General features: G+C 45.3%; 2 protein-coding genes across 4 annotated transcripts in view; one reads left to right on the forward strand and one right to left on the reverse strand.

Moving 5' to 3' along the window:
* The first annotated feature begins 199 nt into the window (after positions 1-199).
* RGCC (regulator of cell cycle) lies at positions 200-20,458 on the forward strand. The gene is made up of 4 exons (XM_081872922.1): positions 200-677; positions 14,988-15,095; positions 15,902-15,964; positions 16,753-20,458. The coding sequence occupies exons 1-4, from the start codon at positions 407-409 to the stop codon at positions 16,758-16,760; spliced, it is 450 nt and encodes a 149-aa protein (XP_081729048.1). The 5' UTR covers positions 200-406; the 3' UTR covers positions 16,761-20,458.
* VWA8 (von Willebrand factor A domain containing 8) overlaps positions 18,040-21,407 on the reverse strand; it is a 104,064-nt gene continuing 100,696 nt past the window's right edge. For 2 of the 3 annotated variants that reach the window (XM_081872586.1, XM_081872584.1), the window contains exon 45: positions 18,040-20,970. In XM_081872586.1, the coding sequence (XP_081728712.1) occupies positions 20,862-20,970 (109 nt within the window). In that variant the 3' untranslated portion in view covers positions 18,040-20,861. The remainder of the gene's footprint in view (positions 20,971-21,407) is intronic. The other variant, XM_081872585.1, reaches the window with a different exon arrangement.

Genomic DNA, 21,407 nt, shown 5'->3' on the forward strand with positions numbered 1-21,407 from the left:
ATTCCGAAGCCATTGGGAGCAATGCACCAAAGAGAAATCGCGCACGATACAGAGCATATGCTACTTCGATAAAAACTTAACCAGAACAGCATCCTGCAGTTCAATCGGTGCTAACCGCAATTGCGCGCGCGCGGATATCCCCATTTGTACTCCGCCCTGCGCGCACCAAGACCGTCGGGCGGTTCGCAGCCAGCAGCCGGCGTCGCTGGGCGGGGACCCGGGGAGCCTTCCCGCCTCCCTCCGCCGGAGAGACAGAGAGAGACGGGGCGGGGAAGAAGAAGGCTCCGTGGGCGGCCCCTGCCTCTGCCTCCCGTTCCCCGACGGCAGCGGCGGTTCCCGGTCGTCTCCGTCGGAGGGGGAATTGGGCGCCTGCGGCTCGACGTCTCTCTCTCTCCGCCCAGCAGCCATGCAGCGTCCGGAGGAGCAGCAGCCCTGGGGCGCCTTGGAGCCGTCGGGGCGTCGGGGAGCAGCGGAGCTCGGCGCCTGTCTCTCCGCCGACGGGAGCGTCTCGGCCAGGCGGCCGCCGAGCCGGGCGGCGACGGAGGGTCCTCGCGGCTCTCTCGACGGGGCTCCCGGGGACCTGGCGGAGGAGCTGCGCGAGTTCGACGCCGTGCTGGACGCCTTCTCTCCCGGCGCCCAGGAGCCTCCGGAGTCCCTCTTCCGCCTCGACGCCCAGAGTGAGTCCATGTTCTGCTGCTGCCAGGAGCGAGCTCTTCCCCGAGGGACCCTCGGCCGGCCTTGGGCTCAAGGATCTCTCGGCGATCCTGGGCTCCCCTCCTCCCCGTCGCTTTTGCTCGACGGACACGCGTCTGCCCCCCAGAAAGCGCTTGCTTTCTCGAGCGCTTCAGGGGGGAGCTGAAGTCGACACGGTCGTGTGCATGAATGATGGGGACTCAATTGCCCAGAGCAGAAATGGCTCCAAGTGTCAGCTGAAGTTCCCGGTGCAAGTCCAGCTCTATGGACCACACACGGGGCTGCTTCACCTGTCCTGGGCATTTGAATGTTAGTGCGCTGAATCTTGCTTGCTTGTTTAAAATGTGCGGATACATGTGCAGTCCTGTGAAATGGACTATTGTTCTTCCTGCCTTGGCAAATAGAAGATGCCCGCTCCAAATGGTCATCTATGTACTTAATTTCGGGTTGGCATCTTGCTTGCTTGTTTAAAATGTGCGGATACATGTGCAGTCCTGTGAAATTGACTATTGTTCTTCCTGCTTGGCAAATAGGAGATGCCCGCTCCAAATGGTCATCTATGTACTTAATTTCGGGTTGGCACTTAGCCTCCCCCCCCCCCTATGCATTTGAGAACCTCAGGTGTGCTGCTGCTTAGTGTCAGTGTTCTTCTGAAAAAGGTGCTGGCTTGACCTTTATCTTTTGCATCTCTGCTCTGATAGGCTCCCAAGATTGTTTCATATTTAAAAACAAAAAACCCCACCTTTACGACAGATGCGTTTTCTGACAGTTTGCTCAGTGCCATTCATAGCAGAGCCGGGACTTGACTGCTGCACTTGAGAATTAACTGCTCCAAAACATTTGCTTCCAGCAATTTGCTGCCCAAAGCCGTCTGCTTGTTTACCCTACTTGTTCTTGAGAGAGGAATGCTTTTCAAAGCTATTTTTACCTGTCTTGGGACACAGACACCCCCACCCAACAGAAACAAAAGCACAGCTTTGTTTTGTGCCTGTGTTTTTCCTGCTGACGATATTTATTGTGATATATCTTGTGTCATTAAAACTCTGGTGGTTGGGAGATCTAGTCCTAAGTCCCTAGAATTCACTGGAATGCTAAAAAAATCTCCATGACTGGCCATGGAAGCAGCTAGGGCTGGGCAATATCAACTTTCCAACATCTCAATGTGTCACCAGCTAAAGAATGTGATCATAGTGATTGTAAAATTGTAGAGTTGCAAGGAACATTAAGGATCATCCATTCGGGTATCGAACCGGCAACCTTGGCGCTATCAGCACCACGCTCTAACCAACTGAGATCCATTGTGATGTTGAAAAGGAAGGAGCGTCATTTAGCCCTGTCCCCACGTGGCGCTGATGTGAAACCGCCTTGGCTCCCTCCACTGCCAGCACCAGGAAACTAAGGCTTGACAATAAACCTCTGGGTGAAGGTGCCATCGTTCTCTAGCCCTCAAACCAGTCCTGGACAATGGGTTGATACATAGCCCAGGCCTAAAAGCAGCATCTCCACTGTGTTGCATGTGAGGGGCCTCGCAGTATTGAAGTCCTCTTATCCCGAAAAGATAAGCAGGGTACTCCCACCCGTTCTTCAATGGAATGGCAGAACATCTGGAGGGATCTCTAGAGAACGGGGTTGTTGCAGTTGCTTCAAACCACAGCTGTAGACTTGTGCCATAAGTGCCAATTCCCAGGGTCCCAGGTCCCTTCACACGCACCCAGTAAAATATTGAGGGGGCTGGTCTTGTGGTAGCACCAGGTGACTGACAGATGGTGACCCTACCTACCTGTCAAAAGGGACTGTGGGGAACCTAATGGTTTGGGGAAATAGCCATCCAGCCCACTGGCTAGAAATCGTTTCCCAAATCTGCAGTGTGGCATAATTTAGCACACACAAAATGAGAATTCAAACATTCTGTTTCTTGAAAAAGAAAACACAAAGCAAATGTGCCACTGCTGTATGAAGATATTTGGAACCACACAGGCAATATTTGGAAAAAAGACTTCTGTTGCCCTGCCAGCCCGCCTGTCCTTCTCTCACAGCTTCCATTCAGACAACTTTTAATACCATCCTTCTTGCTATGATGTCGTTTGACCACAATCATATTCCAAAGCAATAATGAAAATCCAAATTTAAAAATGCCTGAAATATTGCCACAATAAAGCATATGAAATAGGGGCTAAAGCACCATGTCCAGTCTGTTGAGTGGGTAGAACGAGAGAGATCGCCAAAGATGGTTGTTGGGTTCTCAAGAAGACGATTTAACTCTAGGGCAGGGATGGGGAGCTTGTGGTCCTTCAGGCCCAGCCAGGGATCATGGGAATTGTAGTCCACCAACATCTGGAAGGCTACAGGGTCTCCATCATTGTGTACATCCATCTCAGAGTATTGTGGAAGAACGATGTCAATCAACATTTGATGATCTCCTTCTACCAGTCCACAATAGAAAGTGTCCTTTCATACTGCATCACGGTGTGGTACGCTGGTTTCACATCATCTGATAGGAAGTGCCTACAGAGGGTGGTGAATACAGCACAAGATATTATGGGCTGTCCCGTGAATCCGCTGGATGAAATAGGAGAAGAATCTTGCCTCAGGAGAGTGAGGAAAATTCTCAGGGATGATTCACACCCTGGCCGGCACTTTCTTGATCTCCTGCCCTCGGGCAGAAGATACAGAAGCATGATTAGTCGCACCAACAGGGTAAAGAACAGCTTTTATCCGTTGGCTGTTAGGCTGCTGAATGAAAAGATAACAACAGGGCAACTGACTTTTGGGTTTGGTGGGTGTGCCTCAGTAAACAAGGGGAATTAAGACTAAGAGAGCTGAGTGGGGGGTGCTCGTGTAATCTCACTGTATGCAAGTTGTGCAAGTGACAATAAAGTATTTCAATTACGGTACAGTGGTGCCCCGCAAGACAAATGCCTCGCAAGACGAAAAACCCGCTAGACGAAAGGATTTTCCGTTTTTCGAGGCGCTTCGCAAGATGAATTTCCCTATGGGCTTGCTTCGCAAGACGAAAACGTCTTGCGAGTCTTGCAAGTTTCCCCCCCTTTCCCCCCTTTTTCTAAGCCACTTAGCCGCTTATAGCCGCTAAGAGCGCTAATCCGCTAATCTGCTAATAGGGATGCTTCGCAAGACAAACCGCTAGACGAAGAGACTCGCGGAGCGGATTATTTTCGTCTTGCGAGGCACCACTGTATATAAAAAGTCAAGTCAGGGTCTGGGTGTGTTTAAACCCTCATCAAATTGGGAGAAGGCAGACTTCTAGTTACATGGACATGCCTTGATTTCTTTCTTGGTATTCTTGAATGGCAGTATCAAGAAATGACAATGACCTTTTGTAAAGAAATCCGAAAGGCGTAGCAGGATTAATAGAGAGGGCCTTTATTCTGTGGAAATGCCCAGATGTCATAACTTGACTGCTTCTCCTCCTTGGCCTTCTGTGTGTGACACACACTGCTAAATTTATAGCCGCTCACAGTCCACTACTGTTCAAACATCGACTCTCCCTCTTTGAATACAAGTTTATTTCCCTTTTTGTCTCTGTAGCGAAATTGTGGTGCCAAATTCATTACCAAGCCGTTTCCTTGGTAACACTTATGCGAAATGTCAGTGTGGGAGAAGCCAGGCCACAAGAAGACATGCTCTAAAAACACAAATCTGCAGCAACCGCAATATTAAAAAAAGAAGGCGGCTGCTAGGTGGTATTTTGTCTGTAAACAACTTTTATTGGATGGAACAGCAAGCCACCTTACACATAGTCTCTCCTCTTGCTTCCTGCAAATTCATATCGGCTTCTTCTGATCTCTGCTAGCTAGTAGCTTAACCACAAGCCAAGAAAAGCATTCGACCAGCTCTTTCTACAGATCCTCTCTCTCTCTGTTTTGGGACTGGGGCTGTGACTATACTGTGTCTGTGTAACCATCTGCATTGTGCAGTGGATCGATAACTGAGAGTCTTGATAGCTAACCTCCCCACTTTGCCTTTGACCTGCCCACTCCATGTGTGATTGTGATGGGTTCCAGAGCAGGAGGTACTAACTGCAGCACCAGTGTGAGGACCTCTGCTACTGGCACTGGAGTTCCCATTGCCTTCTGGCCCTTGGGATCAAACAGCGGTCTCTCCTTACACAGCAACCTTTCTTTCTTCAATGTAGAATTTGCAGGAGAGTTGAGTGTAGTTATTATAAATGCTCTATATGGCCATTTCCTCTTGTGACCTTCTTTGGAGCAAAGTATAGAAGATGAGTTCATGCGCTTTAAACGGATCTGCGAGCTCAGATTTGTCTAAATCCAATTCTGAACAGACTAAAGACTCTTATGCCTTGGTTTCAGAACCATTAGCTGCAAAAATAATCAGTTAATTTTTACATCAAAACTAATTCCCAGAACTTATTTATCCAGTCACTACTCTGAGGCAATAATAGAGTTTTCCATTTGGGGGCAAACAGTATTGTCACTGCAACTACCAAGTAGAAGGTTAATTCTATATGTTCTGTATTGATTGATTGAGATGTGCAATTTCAGAACAATAGTAGGGAATCTAATATTTTAGACATTAATCTTATAATAATATTCCAGTACATATTTCTGTCTCATTTCTATTTCAATATATTCTTTTCTATACAAAGATGAAATGCTTATTGTGCTGTGAAACATTGTACAATATTAATCAATAAAAATAATTTAAATTAGTTCAAGCCAAGCCACTGCTGAGTATCAGTAAAATGTAGGCACTTTGGGCAATTTAATCTTGCTGTCATCTCCCCAAACCCCAGTTAAAGTAACCCCAAACAACCCGTTGTTACTAAAAACAACTTGCTTTCAGGTTACATAGATACTCCCCCCAAGGTTTTTTTCATAAAGAAGCAAAATGTCAGTAGGAGTATTTCATGTTTTGCTCTTTGGTAGTCTGCAGTTTTCTTTAAATGCTATGAAATGGGGGGGGAGCATTAGTAAGATGTCCTTGTGAAATATAAATGGGAGATCTAGGGGTATTTATTAAGTAAGGTAAATTCATACTACGTGTTTGTAGTAATTCTTAGCTGCTCGTTTCTCGGTCTCTCTTCCTGGATTGGAATCAAGGTGTATTTGCTTGCATCCGAACAAGCTTTCCTCACTGCTGGAAGAATAGCTGGGCAGCAGACCTACAGTAGATAAGCCGCAGTGTTTCCCAACCTTGTGCCTCCAGCTGTTTTTGGACTACAATTCCCATCATCCCTTGCCACTGGTCTTGCTAGTCAGGGATGATGGGAGTTGTAGTTCAAAAACAGCTGGAGGCACAAGGTTGGGAAACACTGAGATAAGGAGTATGATCAAAAGAAGGAAGTTGTGCATGATTGTGCAACAAATTGGAACTGGCCATCCCTGTGTGGTTCTCCTGAACCAGGTCGCTTAATGCCTAAGAGCTCCTCCATCTGCAAACGCCTAGTTTATGCCAGCAAGGCTGGTGGGTGTCTGAATCTCTGTGTGTAAATATGCCAAAAGCAGCATGTTCACACTGGAGATGGAGGAAAAAGGTGGTGTTCCAGTAACACATTAATGAGCCAGTCATAGAAAGACTTTCCACTCATGCAGAAAAGTTGATTCCCCTCCCTTCAAACCCCGCAGTCCCAGCTATGGACTTTTGTCGGTGGCCTCATGCGCTCTTCAGGACACACATGGGGCATAATACTCTACACCAGGGGTTGTTGTTGTTGTTTAGTCGTTTAGTCGTGTCCAACTCTTCATGACCCCCTGGACCAGAGCACGCCAGGCACTCCTGTCTTCCACTGCCTCCCGCAGTTTGGTCAAACTCATGTTTGTAGCTTCGAGAACACTGTCCAACCATCTCGTCCTCTGTCGTCCCCTTCTCCTTGTGCCCTCCATCTTTCCCAACATCAGGGTCTTTTCCAGGAAGTCTTCTCTTCTCATGAGGTGGCCAAAGTATTGGAGCCTCAGCTTCACGATCTGTCCTTCCAGTGAGTACTCAGGGCTAATTTCCTTAAGAATGGATGCGTTTGATCTTCTTGCAGTCCATGGGACACACCAGGGGTAGTCAACCTTTTTATACCTACCACCCACTAATGCATCTTTCTTGATGGTAAAATTGCTCGATGGATGGAGGATTCAGCTTGTGCCTTAGAACCCTCTACCGCCCACCTAGAATCCTGAAATGCCCACTAGTGGGTGGTAGGGACCAGGTTGACAACCCCTGTTCTACACGGACAGTTAGTTGCAGATTCAAAGAGAGTTTGTGTGTCATCTGTGCTTGGCCAGGGGTGGGGAACATCTGGCCAGATTTTGCTTGACCTCCACCTCAGATCAGCCCCAGCGAGCATGGCTGGTGGTCAGGGTGGATTGAAGTTGGAGCCCAACAACCTCTGGAGGGCCACAGGTTTGCCCAGCCCAATAATTACCAATTCATGGCACAGATTTCAGTGGGGCGTTGTCAGAACTGGAGCGTAACCTTGTGAAGGCATGGATTTTGTGGCTTGTATCCTCCTGGAAACTTTGATATTGTGCTGGATTGTAAAATGCTCTGAAGATTTAGCTAGTTCTGCTGACTCTTCTGTCTCAAGTTTGAATCATAGAATCATAGAATCATAGAGCTGGAAGAGACCACAAGGGCCATCGAGTCCAACCCCCTGCCAAGCAGGAAACACCATCAGAGCACTCCTGACATATGGTTGTCAAGCCTCTGCTTAAAGACCTCCAAAGAAGGAGACTCCACCACACTCCTTGGCAGCAAATTCCACTGTCGAACAGCTCTTACTGTCAGGAAGTTCTTCCTAATGTTTAGGTGGAATCTTCTTTCTTGTAGTTTAGATCCATTGCTCCGTGTCCGCTTCTCTGGAGCAGCAGAAAACAACCTTTCTCCCTCCTCTATGTGACATCCTTTTATATATTTGAACATGGCTATCATATCACCCCTTAACCTCCTCTTCTCCAGGCTAAACATGCCCAGCTCCCTTAGCCGTTCCTCATAAGGCATTGTTTCCAGGCCTTTGACCATTTTGGTTGCCCTCCTCTGGGCTTTTGGATGACTGCCACTTGATTGGATGTTAGACATAATTTATTCTTGGCTCAACAGCCAAGTTTGGTGTCTCCATGCTTTCATGCTGAATTCAGTCAGTGGAATTCCACCAAAGATTGATTGTGCTTTTGTGGCACAAAGCTATAGGACTAAATCCAACTCGACACAGCTTAGAACTGCATCTGTAGACTTCCATCTCTGAATAATAGAAGGGTAAGTCAACCTTGCCCACCTATTGATGATGACAAGGTCTTGGTATTTTGCTGCAGCAAACCTGCAAAGCATGTCTCTGGCAAAAGCACTGGTGTCTTCTATTCCATGTTAGACCATTTTGAATGAGTTTTGTTTTTGTTTGCATAGAGAGATGCTGGTTGCGATGCATACAAAAAATCCCCAGAGGTGTAGCATGGGGAGTCCCACGGGGGCCGTCGCCCCAGTGCACACCTGTTGAGTAGTTTGTTTAAACGTTAGGGTTCATTATTGTTTCACAGGATGTGTACCACTTTAAAAGCCAGGGTGCATATCCTGACCTAGTTTTTACATCTGTGTAGCGGGTGGCGCTGTGGGTTAAACCACAGAGCCTAGGGCTTGCCGATCAGAAGGTCGGCGGTTCAAATCCCCGCGACGGAGTAAGCACCCATTGCTTCTGCCAACCTAGCAGTTCGAAAGCACGTCAAAGTGCAAGAAGATAAATAGGTACTGCTGCAGCGGGAAGGTAAAAGGCATTTCTGTGCGCTCTGGTTTCTGTCACAGTGTCCTGTTGCATTAGAAGCAGTTTTTTCCTGCTGGCCACATGACCCGGAAAGCTTGTGGACAAATGCCAGTTCCCTCAGGCTGAAAGTGAGAGGAGCGCCACAACCTCATGGTCGCCTTTGACTGGACTTAACCATCCAGGGGTCCTTTATCTTTTACCTCTCTCCTGGGCATCAAAGGATTTTTGTTTGAATCCAAGACTATGGGAGGAAGAAGGCCCTTTTGTGGTGTGAAGCCCTCCACTGACAGCTCAGATTGTATATACAGTGGTACCTAGTTACAGACTCCACTAACACAGAAATATTACCTCAGGTTAAGAACTTTGTTTCAGGATGAGAACAGAAATTGTGCTCCGGCAGCGCAGCGGCAGCAGGAGGCCCCATTAGCTAAAGTGGTGCTTCAGGTTAAGAACAGTTTCAGGTTAAGAACGGACCTCCAGAACGAATTAAGTACTTAACCTGAGATACCACTGTATGTGTAAATAAACCATATATCATTAAGACTCCACAGTGTCTCATTCCCAAAGGAAATAGAATCCCATTGAATCTTGCACTGCTCGGAAGTTGGACTGGCGTGCAAGAATACGTTTAAGTCAAAGATGCAGGCTGACTTGCTGCTATAACGCTAAGGATTAAGGGTTGTCTTCTAGGACACTGGTTTTCCACTCATTAGTGAGGCACGGTCTGACCTAAAGTGGGTTTCAGCAGCACTGCTATCACTGTGTAGATTATATGGTATAAAGTTAAAAATCGGGTCCCACAGTGCATGTCTGGACTAAAGGTGGGTCCCTAGTCAGAAAAAAAAGTTGAGTACAGCTGTTCCAGAATGTGTTGTTTAAAAATAATTGCATGGTAATTTCTTCCCTTTTTGCTCTAAAAGGAAACTCTGAGTGTTCTTCCACTGCCCTTTCGACTAGTGTAATAACTAACTGTTGCTTAAGAGCCAGGCAGTCCTGCATGTAAGTAGATCTCTTGAGGTTTCGCTGAAGTCTGGAATAGAAATAACTGGAGCTAACCATGAATTATTTTGCCTGCCAAGGTAAGCATCCATCTTTCTGTACTTCAAACCCTTCATTAAGTAAGTTTTGCTTCGGCCAAAGCAGGCTGAATCTGCTTAGGAACTTGAATCCACATTCAAAGAACTGGGCTTGACGAAACTTTCCTTAGAATTTTTCGTAGTCTGATCCACCAAAGTTAGTGCGACTGGCATCAGGAGTCAGATGCAGGCAAAGGACATGGTTGGGACACTTGGTCCCACATTCTATCTGGGGTGATGCTAAATATTAAACGATACATTCCAGGAATCGAATCCCCATGCTAGCACTCGCTGTAGCAGACACATGGATCCAAGAGGGTTGAAGAGAAAGAGTATAGCCAAAAAGCTAACTGTTTGGTATGACATGGTACTTGGAACATCAGGGGGCTGGTGTGTAGAGCCGTGCTCCCTTCAGCTGATGACAGTTACAACTTCATCTTCAAGGGCAGCCCCACATAAAGTGCATTGCAGCAGTCTTTTTTTTTTTTTTTAAAAAAAAGCTTTAGATAGTTGAAAAATTCTAATTAGGAAATAATTTTGTAGCCTCAATCAAAGCATCGCATAGTGCCAATTTTGCAGTAGTTCATATTAATAAGTTAGCTGTGGGTCCCAGTAGACATCAGAGATTTCCCTTATTCTCACAGCTCTTTGCCATTTCCCTGGAGCCTCTGGAAATAGCCATAATGCATAATGATAGAAATGGAAGGGGTTACAGGATGGAGGGAGAATAGTATATCCTGAACCTATATGGAGATGATATGATATGCATGACTCAAATGATGTAGGATATCTTACAAGCATTGTCGAAAAACCTGGTGAATTTGAAATACCTGGCTTTTTGGATACATCTTAAATAACATATTTCAGTATACCCCCAATGATTAAATGCCCCTAAAAGAATGGATGAATATTCCATGTCATAAGGATTTCCAATACCTTGGAGTCCGGATACCCTGAAACTTGAATAAATTACATACTTTAAATTGTTCTTTTAGTGAATTTTTTTTTAAAGGGCATGAGTAGATGGAAAAAATTAACAGCTTTAGGAAGAGTTGCGGCAGCACATATTATGATACTTCAGAACTTACTCTTTTTGTTTCAAGTTTTCCCTACCCCTCTCCAAACAGGTAGTTTGAAACAATGGCCCAAAATTATACCTGTTTTTGCATTTCAGAAAAAGTAACCCGAATTGGCCAGCGGAAAATTGGAAAGGGGCAGATGGAGATTATGGTGCTTTTCAGCCGAGGCAACTCAGCTTTATTCAGAGAAAGACTGATAAAAAATGGATTATGTTGGAGCATGAGATATTACTACACGTGGATTTAGAGGCGTAACCGTTTTATAAATTGGCATCTACAGCAATACAAAAAATCCATATACATTAAAAGATCAGGACATGGGGGGGGGGAAATGGAGGGTCATTTCCCCCCAATGTGCTTCTTACTGTTTCCACTGGAATATCATCCTCAGGTTGTCCTAACCTTGACAGAAAACCATTTTGTATTGGGAAAAGAAAATTATGTTCAGCAGCCTCACATTTCTGCTCAGTTATCCCTACTATATATGCGGACAGAAGCTATGAAAGCAACTGTAATGGGGAATTAGAGCTTCTTGTCATCAACATATTGATTTCTGCAGATTGGATAGTTTTAAAATGCTTAAAGTTGCCTCTCCAAGGCAGATTGCGCTGTTTAGAGTTGCGGGGTATCCTTCAGGTTCTGCTGAAGTTCATTTATTTAATTTTTATTATTATTAAAAAGAAAATGCTACCCTGAGGAGCAGACTTCCAGGTTACAGCATGGTCCATCTTGCCACCTTTCAAAATGTTGTCTGTCTTGTCTGTGTGCGTTTCATTTTTAAAATACCCAGTTTCATCTTTCATTCTTTACTAGCTTTTGTAGTCCAGCGCCCATATAGCCATAGGAACAAGAAACTTTGAAAAAACGCTCTATATTTTCACCTAATAAATAGCATGATTTCAGGAGTGTTGCTATTATGGGAGCTCAGAATGTGGAAGGGGTGATTAAAAACCGAGTGGAGCTGACAACATGGAGTTGGTTAAATATTTGCCAGTTATCTGAACCTTTTGTTTTCTCTGCCGTGCCATCAGACCACGAAGATCTTGCTCCCTATTGTGATAGGAATTTTGAGGTCTTAGATATATGGTAATGTTCATAAGTGTACCAACCAAGCACGTACATAGATCAGCACAGGAAGACCGACCTGGAACCATTTTGATTCCTAAACTGAGCAAATGTTTTCTCTGCAAGGTCAAAGTGGGAAACCTCCCCATTGTCTCTTTCCTCACAAATCCTATCTTAAGGGCACATTTAAGATATGAATAGGGTGTGAGCCTGTGACCTGGCCCAGGAACTAAGTACCGTATTTATCATTACAAAAGACTGGCCAGGCTCCCCAGGCAATTCAATCAAGTAACCTGCCAGACAGGAGATAAACGACAACAGGAGAAAACAATATTGAAATTTCTGTTTTAGACTGCCTTTTCTGTGATGTAGGTATGATGTATCTGAGGGGTGGTCTTAGGTTACACCCCTTCTGTGATGTATGTATGATATTTCTGGGGGTGGTCTTGATCTACCGGGTTGCAATCTTTATAAGCCCTTGCACAGCATTTTTGGGGGTCCTCCTCCTTTCCTGCGTGTGAGGGGAGCACCCTGTTGCAACAGATCAATGAAGATCAAGCTTACTAGCTGCTTTGCTTCTCAATATTCTCTGGTTGGCCTCTGTTATCTTCTCCTACCAATAGGGAACCTATGTAAGGACTCTATATGGGCTCTTGGATACCCCATAAGGAAAAAAGGACATTTTTTGTTATACTATCGAATGGCATGAAGGCAGAAGTTTGTTTTCAGCTCATCCAAGCTACATCAGATCTAATCAGCCTGGGCAGCGCATGCTTTCATGGGTCTGGCCCAAAGCACACAGATCCACACGGATCAATTAGATTCCTATTTTAATAGACACTCGGATGGAGGGGAGCTTTTCAGCCCCTTAAAATCCTCAGCCTGTTTCTAGACCTGTACTTCTGTGGGCATGGAGCCAGTAATAGCCATTTACATAGGGGCCTGGAGAGGTTTGGGGGAAAGTCTCAGCCTAGTTAGTGAACAGGGCCTTTATGCCAACCTCTCCGAACTGCACGAAGGACGAACAGAAGTGTAAATAAACCCACATACTGTAGCTAGTTGTGTTGGGTTCAGTGGGATGTCTGCTGCATGCAAGAGTACATTAAATATTTTCACCCACTTGCCCACCTAGCCTATTTAGAAGAAGCAAGCAAGCCGACAGCAGAAGAAACCTTTAATGAGCTGCTGCACATCAACAACAGCCAAAGAGGCAGAGAGCAGCTGGTAGAGACAGAAGGAGCATTAAGACTGAAGCACAAAAGTCAAACAGCATTAAATCTTGAGAACGCCTTCGAAGCCACGCTGCCATTGTCAGCTGCTGCCATTGTCCTGAAACGTCTTGTGATTTACCGTGGTCGTTTCAAACCTTGCAGTCAGTTCTGGCATTCAGATAAGCCGACGGAACAATTCCCGTGCCAATTTTGCCTTTTCAAGCATTCCAAATAGCTGCTCAGGTAGAAATCCATCTAGCTGCAGATCAGAATCTCTCGGGGGGGGGGGGGAGAGACATCGTGGGTGCGTAGAGGAAGCTTATCATCTCACAATAAGTGCATGGCTTCTCATCGCTTGAGAATTCAAACATTGTTCCTCCAGGTAATTTCACTGTTGCATTTCATAGAATCAGAGAGCTGTAAGGGAACCCAGTGGCGTAGCGTGGGGGGTGCAGGGGGGGGGGGCTGGCCGCACTGGGTGCAACATCTGGGGGTTAGGGTTAGGGGGCGCAAATTACTTGCCTTGCCCCGGGTGCTGACAACCCACGCTATGCTACTGAGGGAACCCCCCCCCCAAGGACCTTCTAAGTCCAAGACTCTGGAATGCAAGAACCACAGCCAAATAATCCCTGACAGGTGGACTCTTAACTTCTGTTCAGAAACCTCCAGTGAAGAAGATTGCACAACCTTCCAGCTGGCTCGGGTGACAGTTGCTGTCAGATGAGAAAGGAGAGGAGGATGTGGGGGCAGCCTGAGAGGGCGGGGGCTTCCTTTGTCTTTAGAGGCAGGCAGTGGCGTAGCGTGGGTTGTCAGCACCCGGGGCAAGGCAAGTAATTTGCACCCCCTAACCCGTGGATTTGCGCCCCCTAACCCTAACCCCCAGATGTTGCGCCCGGTGCGGCCGGGCCCCCCTGCACCCCCAACGCTACGCCATTGGAGGCAGGTCTACTGGCTCACTCTCCTGCCCCATCCACAGAAGCAGCCATGTTTCCTAGCAAGCCGGGAGGCGAGGCTGCACAGCTGGAGGAGCAATGAGAACCAGAGGAGTTGACCGCCCCCCCCCCCGCCACCAATAACTTGCCACTGCTTCTGCCATGGGCAACAGACGCACACTTTTGAACGCACCCATCTCAGAGGGAGTTTTGCGAGTGAACACACCACCTTACCTTTAAAGCCGGGGTCTTCTCAGTGATGGCTCCGACCTGGTGGAATGCTCTGTCCCATGAGACCAGGGCCCTTCAGGATTTAACCTCCTTCCGCCGGGCCTGTAAGGTAGAGCTATTCCGCCTGGCCTTTAATTTGAATTCAGCCTGATCTTTTATTTCCCTTCCCTCCCCCCCTCCCCTTTTATGAAGATTACCCGCTCTGAGACCCCACAGCTAATTCTCCCCTGGCCTCCCCGCTGCCCCAAGTAGGACTAATTCAGCCAGCTAGCCTTGCTGATTATCTAATATTTATTAGATGGATTTCCCCTAAATTGATTTTTGAACATTGAATTTTATTGTTATTCATGTTTTTGTACTGTATTTTATGCTGCTTTTACAATTAAGTGTTTTAAATTTGTTGTTAGCCACCCTGAGCCTGGTTTTTGAACTGGAAAGGGCGGGGTATAAATATATTATTATTATTATTATTATTATTATTATTATTATTATTATTACTATTATTAGCGGAGGGAGGGATGTAACAATTATTAAGACATCTTTGTGACTTTTATCCCATCTTGGAACCCTGATGTCGTTCTTGTCATCTCTAGCTGCACCTCAGACTATCTGTCACTGATTTCGTTCGTTGCAGGCTGTGAATAAAGCTCACTCCCCCCCCCCTTTTTTTTTTTTTACACGTAAGAGCCTCTGTTGAAGATTTGGGACAGGAGCTAGGATAAGCACACAGAGAGTTAACTGTGAAACCCTTCAGGAATCTGTAGCTTCTTTTTTCTCATTTATTTGGGGTGGTGGTGAAGGGACTTTAATCAGCTCTCATTGATTAAGTCTACGGGGTAATCAAATTTTGCAGCACTAGCAGAATGGCATGGGTATAGTCATTTGTTCTCTCTCTGGTGGTGGGAGGGGGCTGAGGAAGGGGGCTACTGCTGCTACAGATTTTCCTGCCCTAAATGCTTGATATGTTTTTGTTGCAGGTGCAGATTCACTCTGCAGAAATAGTTTCGGTTTCAGTGACGGAAAGCTAAATTCCCCAGCGCTGTCTCCTCCAGCTGTGTCTACTCCAACAATAGCTTCTCGCAAAGGTAATACAATTCTGAATAGCACAGGTGTGTTTATAAGCAAACGTTTATGCTGAGCATCCATGTACCTTATCCTGTGTTGTAGAGATAATCCACCATCACCCCCCAAACTCCTGGATTGACTTGATTAAGCTCCCACTGTGAGGAGGAAGAAAAGATCACTATGAGCTCAGAGACTGGACATCAGAGTGTGCAGGCTAGAGAGGGATTTATCCTTAGGAACCACCCTCTTTGGCCTCTAAGCTCCCATGTGGCTCCAGGCCCTTTTTTCCATGGGATGGTGGCCATTGGATTCCTGCTTCTGCCCTACAAAGACAGTGTTTGCCTGTGCTTCAGGATCGCATTACGGACCTCATTTCTGCTAGTGCTCAATTTGTTTCCATGCCAAGGCAGAACCTTTAGGCTCTATAAAGTAATGGGAAATAAAACTGCATTCACTGCAGTAAAGTGTGCATAGAAATGCATATATAGCATTAGTGAAAATAACGTACAAAAATTCATTATATTTTGAAAAATTACTTTGCAAAAATGTTGATACTGCATAGACTTGTGCATATTAGGACAAATTAGTGGGTGGGATGTTTTAATGTTATGTTCTTTGCTGGGTTTTGATGGATGGATGTAGTTGGTTTTGATGGATAGATGTAGTTGCTTTCTTTTTGTAAGTTACTTTGGGTTGCCTGTGAATAAATTCTCAAGTGGCATTAGAACTCTGGAAAACTCATGAATTTGTGTCTTTAAATGTTCGTTGTTATTTATTTAGACATGCACCATAAAGCACCATATCAATCTTGGGCTTCTTTTTCCAGGAAAGCTTGGAGACACAAAAGAATTAGAAGATTTTATCGCTGATCTTGATAGGACCTTGGCAAGTAAGTCAGGCTAATGGGCAACTAGACACAAATTCATTTATTGCAGATGGCTGGGGAAGGATGGCTGCAGCCTCACCTCTCAGATTCTGGGCATGAATACCAGGGGTAAACCGGAACTTACTTTAGACAGCTGAGGCTAACCACAAAATGGCGTCTGTCTGCCAGGGAAGAAGGGGCGAGCGAAGATCTACATGGGAAACAAGGGGGAAATCCAACCAACCTTACTCAACAGTTGAAGTGGGAATCAGAGGTTGTTGCAGGGGGAAAGGGACCTGCTCTGAATCACTCTGGGTGTGTGAAGAGCCCAGGAGACCCAAGAGGGCAGCCCTTGCCATTTCCTTCCTAGGCATGGGAGGAGACCCCCAGTACCTGCTATTCATTGAGAGGCCACTATAGAGGCGGCCTTGGGGGGGAGGCAGGCTGAGCAGGAGGCAGGTCTGACCCCCCCAAAAGTGGCGCCACAGCCATTGCTGTCACTGGCAGCAGCAAGGAATGCATCCCGCCGGATCTGCTCCTATGGATTCTGCCACCTGAGGCCAATTGCCTCACCTGGTCTCATGGGTGAGCCGGCCCTCGCCTACTTGTCCCCATTGCATCCTCAGCTTGGCCATAAGGGCTGGAGTGATTACTCCTTGTTGGTATAACTTGTGAACCTTCCCATCAACGGTGTGTGACCTTAGCGAGGTTATCTTGCTGTCGTAGAGGTTTAAGTTAACTGACCCCAAAAATACATTTCAGTCCATGACAGCAAGCCATTTTAATACCTGCCCTGCCTTATGTTCTTCTAGGTATGTGAAACAACTGTTTTTGCATGAAACTGGCCTACAAAAGGATGAGGTTGAGTCTGGGCTGATCCTGTTCCGTACGACGAAGACACAGACGGAGACCCTCATCTCCCAAGTGTGCAACCTGCCATCTACTCCACTTTTAACCGTGACGACTCTTGTAACTTTCCCTTCAAATAACAAATTTGCTGATGCCATACTTTTTCATAAGATATAGCTTAACATTAATTTAAAAGAGCTGACAAAAAGGTTTGTAATTTTATATAGCTAATGTAAATGCTTTTTTTTTTTGGTTAAATATATTTTTGTATGCAAATAAAATACGAACTTGATTTTTTGTTTTGGTTTTGAAAAAGGGGGCTGTCCGCTATTTGACACTTTCATCCCATTCTTTGAGAAGCTTATAGCCGTTAACTTGGGCACAGATCAGTGTGGTTCTAGTTCACCCTGTGCCCATTGGCTTGCAAGGATTCCATCTTGCATTAGATAGCATGCTGGCCGGCTTGCTGGCACAATTCTGCCTCTTTCTCAGAGCCCATTTACAGTGACGAGAGGCATACTCATCTGATATGACAGACATGGATGGGAGCGACAGAGCTGTAGCAACTGAGCTTCTATTGAGCATCAAAACAATGGGAACGTTCGGCTGGCGTATGTACGGTAGTCTGTGAAGCCAGATCTCTTGAATTCGGTCTGGTTTCATAAGGAATACCTCCCCCTCCCGGCATGTTTCCTGACCCCATTTTAATTAATGTAGACATTCATTTCAGTAAAAGCAACATTGCGTGTTGCGCAGTCTTTCAATATTTGGTTACTCGTGATGAACTTGGAGGGCAAGAATGCTGAGCCTAACTATATTCCTGATGTATTCATTTTTGTTGGGAAGAGGGAGATTCAGGCGTCCTGTTCTGAAGGAGGGTTGCACCACAGGGCTATTTTGAATGTGAAGATTATTTGAGGGTTGCATTGAGGAGACTCGTATCATACTCTCCTCCTGGGTTTGTACTGTTTTAGAAGCCACCTTTAAATAAATCACTCGGACAGCAGTAAAGGTTAGTTGACTTTCCCCCCAAAACCTTTTATCAAATCTTGCAGCTGCTTTCCCTGAACTGATTCCCTTCCTTCCCCAAGTGCAAATTTCTTTATGGCTGTAGTACATTAACTTCCAGAGAGGCACTGAAGCATATTTTCAAAAAGAACACTTGTGGGAAATTGTTCACACTGGGGCGAGTTCCCCCCCACTGCATTCTGTTATGAGTGAGAATAGAAAATAAAGACCTACACACTGTATTCTCTAGATACAAAGAGACCCTTATTTATTCTTTTAAATGTCAGAATGGGGAAAACGGGTTATTATTGTTCACACGTTTTTGGATGCAGCAGATGGGCTATTTAAAGAAACATTTGCTTGCTTGCCAATGTGGCTGAGCTGGGAAGAGATCCGAAAACCGACTGACATTGTGAGTGTAATGCAAAGTCTAGAAAACAAGGAATGAGTCCAAATGCCAAATTATGAAGAAATCTTAAAAAATAAGAGTACTTTGTACAGCCCTTTGGGGTCTTAGGGCACAGAAGTAGAAATGCTATCATTGTCCTTAAGAAATCAACCTTCCCCTCAGGTTTTCTATTTGTCATTGAGTTGCACATAGGAAAAAGGTTGTAAGAAATTTGTAGGAAGTGTATTTTGCATTTTACACCCAATTCTTAAAAAGCCTGGTTCACACACTGCTTTGTTGTTTCTCCAGCTCATTCTCTTGTGTATCACAACACATACAGTCTCACATGGGGGGTGTGACTGTTTCAGCAAACAACCACCTTGCATTATTATTTTCCCGGGAAAGAATGATAATTAATGTTTGAAATCTTAAAACATTTTCTAGCTGAAGATATTCTGCTGACCCGCTTCGTTTTCTGATGTACTACCTGCCTTGCCTCTCTCTCTTAATCCAGAATTTTGAATTGAGATGTTTACGTTTTGAAATACATTGTGAACCACCTTGAGGATTTGTTGGGGAGGAATGAAATCCACAATATTATTCCTCTCCTCCCCCTGGTTTGAATTTAGCAGATTTAACAAACTGATAAGTAAGATGTGCTCCAGAGCCAAGTGATGCATGAATTGTGAGGCATCTTAATACATAACCATGATTCACTCTTGCAACTTACTAAACTAAAACAGAATTTCAGAGTTTGCCATGGTGGTGCTTTCACGCCAGTCTGCTTACGAACGCAATAAAATATTACCATTTGTGTCTCTTGATTCCTTGCATTGCCCCTAAGCTGGGTTTTTTTTAAAAAGTTTCGCATTTAGAGGAAAATCATGGCGTTTACCAGTTTTTTGCTATTATCTGTTGCCCTTCCATCATCAGGAACATTGTCATGCCCGAGTACAGCAACATCTCACTGCCTTGGATGGTGGAAAATGACGCTAAGGAGTTTGCTCTGATATTCTACTGCTCTGGCTTTCAGAACGACTCCACATTTTTCTGGCTCATTCAGTGGACAGGGAATGGCTCTCAAGTACCACTTCACTGTGGATGGTGGAGCTCTGTCTCTTGAGACTTTTTGCCGTCTCTTCATAATTGGACAGAGTCAGCATCGTGCTATGCAGTGTTTTTCTCCTACAAGACAAACAGCAGCTTCAGGAGAAACATTTAGATTGGGGAAATATGATTTGGTTCTTAGCCTGGTCAAATATTTTCACTTAACACAGCCTCAGAAAGTCAGCTGCAACGAAATATAATGCCTCTGGGCATTTTCTTTCAGTGTTTGCAGATGCACTGTTGCTTATAATCACAGTTAGATTATACAGAGTAGAAGAAAATCCTTTCTTCTACACAGAGCGGCAGAAAATCCTAAGCTTCTGAAAAACAGTGACGGCCATTCTAGTCCAGCAGGCATTTAAATGAAGCTTTGGAGTTTTTAATGATTTTTTATTTTATTCGTTAATATGCTTTTGCAATTTCTATGTACACCACTTGGAAACATTCATGATTAGGTGATATATAAATAGCTGAAATTATATTATTTTTTTAAAAAACGCTACTTGTCCCATGTGTGCAGTACCTTTGATGGGTGAACAAAACACTGCTCACACTGCAGGAAATTCAAGGGTAGATTAACAATCTAGAATTAAACAAATTGGTTTTTCATTTGAAATTCTCAGAAGTTTTCAGATGCCTGTGAGACAACTGCGAAGCATCCCAGCCCATCAGCCTCCACACCTTAACACTACCCTGCATTTCTACTTGAGGCAGAAAACGCAAAGGGAGACTATTAGATCTCTCCGATGTGCGCATTACCACATTCATTCTTATTAAGGGACAGAAAATTGTTATGAGTTTTACCAGCTTCAAAAAAGGTTCAATGGGAAATGACAAAACATCCTGCTTTTTGCAGTAGACCAGTGGTGTCCAAACTTTTTTCAAAGAGGGCCAGATTTGATGAAGTGAACGGCCATGAGGGCCAACCAGAGTTGTTGAGCTTTATTTAGGGTTGAAGTTGCTGAGGGTTTTTTTTAGGATTTTACCCAGGAAATAAACTGCCACAGGGGCCGGATTAAACCGACCAGCAGGCCGAATTAGGCCCCCGAAATGGACTTTGGACATGCCTGCAGTTGACAAGATATTCAGTGCAAATCAGTGTCTAAGGAAACTGTAGATGGAAAGTTTAAATTACTGAAAGCTTTTAATGTGGGTGGGGTTTATTTTTTTAAAAACCCACTAAGGTTTTTACTCAAATGTAGCAGTAATAGGCAGATATGCGCATTTAAGTACAATATATACTCCAATGTAAAGTATAGTACTTATTCCAATTGAAAGCCTACGGGTTGTATTCTGTGCCATCCATGATCACCACTTACACGTGTAGAAGGCAGCTTCTTCCTATCCTCTCTCCTCTAATCATGTTGAGGGCTCCTCCCTCCACAGAAAACATTGAGGCATGCTTGGGGAGGGAGGGGAGGGAGGCGAAGTCCCTTTACGGAAGCACAAAGTCCACCGTACAATGCTAGATTCCGCCCAATGTTACTAGAATTAGATCACCCTCTTAAACTCCACCGAGGTGCTTCCCATATACAACCGACCAGTTACAGGTTAAAAGCAGGCCCCTTCCTAGGCGTTGGACAGCATGGTGGAGGTGAAGATCTGCTGTAGAATCTGTGGGATGTCCTTGGTGTCCATGGCAACAAAGGAACGGCCGGCTGGCAGCGTCCTTTGCAACCTGCAGATCAGGAAAGAGAAAAATACATGATTGCAAATTGTGTCCCACTACAATAAAAACGTGGACGTGCGTGGCGCTGTGGTCTAAACCACAGAGTCTAGGGCTTGCCAATCAGACGGTCGGCGGTTCGAATCCCCGCGACGGGGTGAGCTCCCGTTGCTCAGTCCCTACTCCTGCCAACCTAGCAGTTCGAAAGCACGTCAAAGTGCAAGTAGATAAATAGGTACCACTCTGGCGGGAAGGTAAACGGCGTTTCCGTGCGCTGCTCTGGTTCGCCAGAAGCGGCTTAGTCATGCTGGCCACATAACCCGGAAGCTGTCTGCGGCTAGTAAAGCGAGATGAGCGCCGCAACTCCAGAGTCATCCGCGACTGGACCTTACGGTCAGGGGTCCCTTTACCTTTACACTAAATACATCAAATAACGTTTAAATGCTCTT

Source organism: Podarcis erhardii (genome assembly GCF_964252035.2).
Source record: "Podarcis erhardii genome assembly, chromosome: 8".
NCBI lineage: Eukaryota > Metazoa > Chordata > Lepidosauria > Squamata > Lacertidae > Podarcis > Podarcis erhardii.

Bases quoted from the DNA above. Each gene is read 5' to 3' on its own strand.
- RGCC (XM_081872922.1), top strand. From the start codon at position 407: ATGCAGCGTCCGGAGGAGCAGCAGCCCTGGGGCGCCTTGGAGCCGTCG. The intron at 678-14,987 runs GTGAGTCCATGT...TTTTTGTTGCAG, and splicing joins CTTCCGCCTCGACGCCCAGA to GTGCAGATTCACTCTGCAGA. The intron at 15,096-15,901 runs GTAATACAATTC...TTCTTTTTCCAG, and splicing joins AACAATAGCTTCTCGCAAAG to GAAAGCTTGGAGACACAAAA.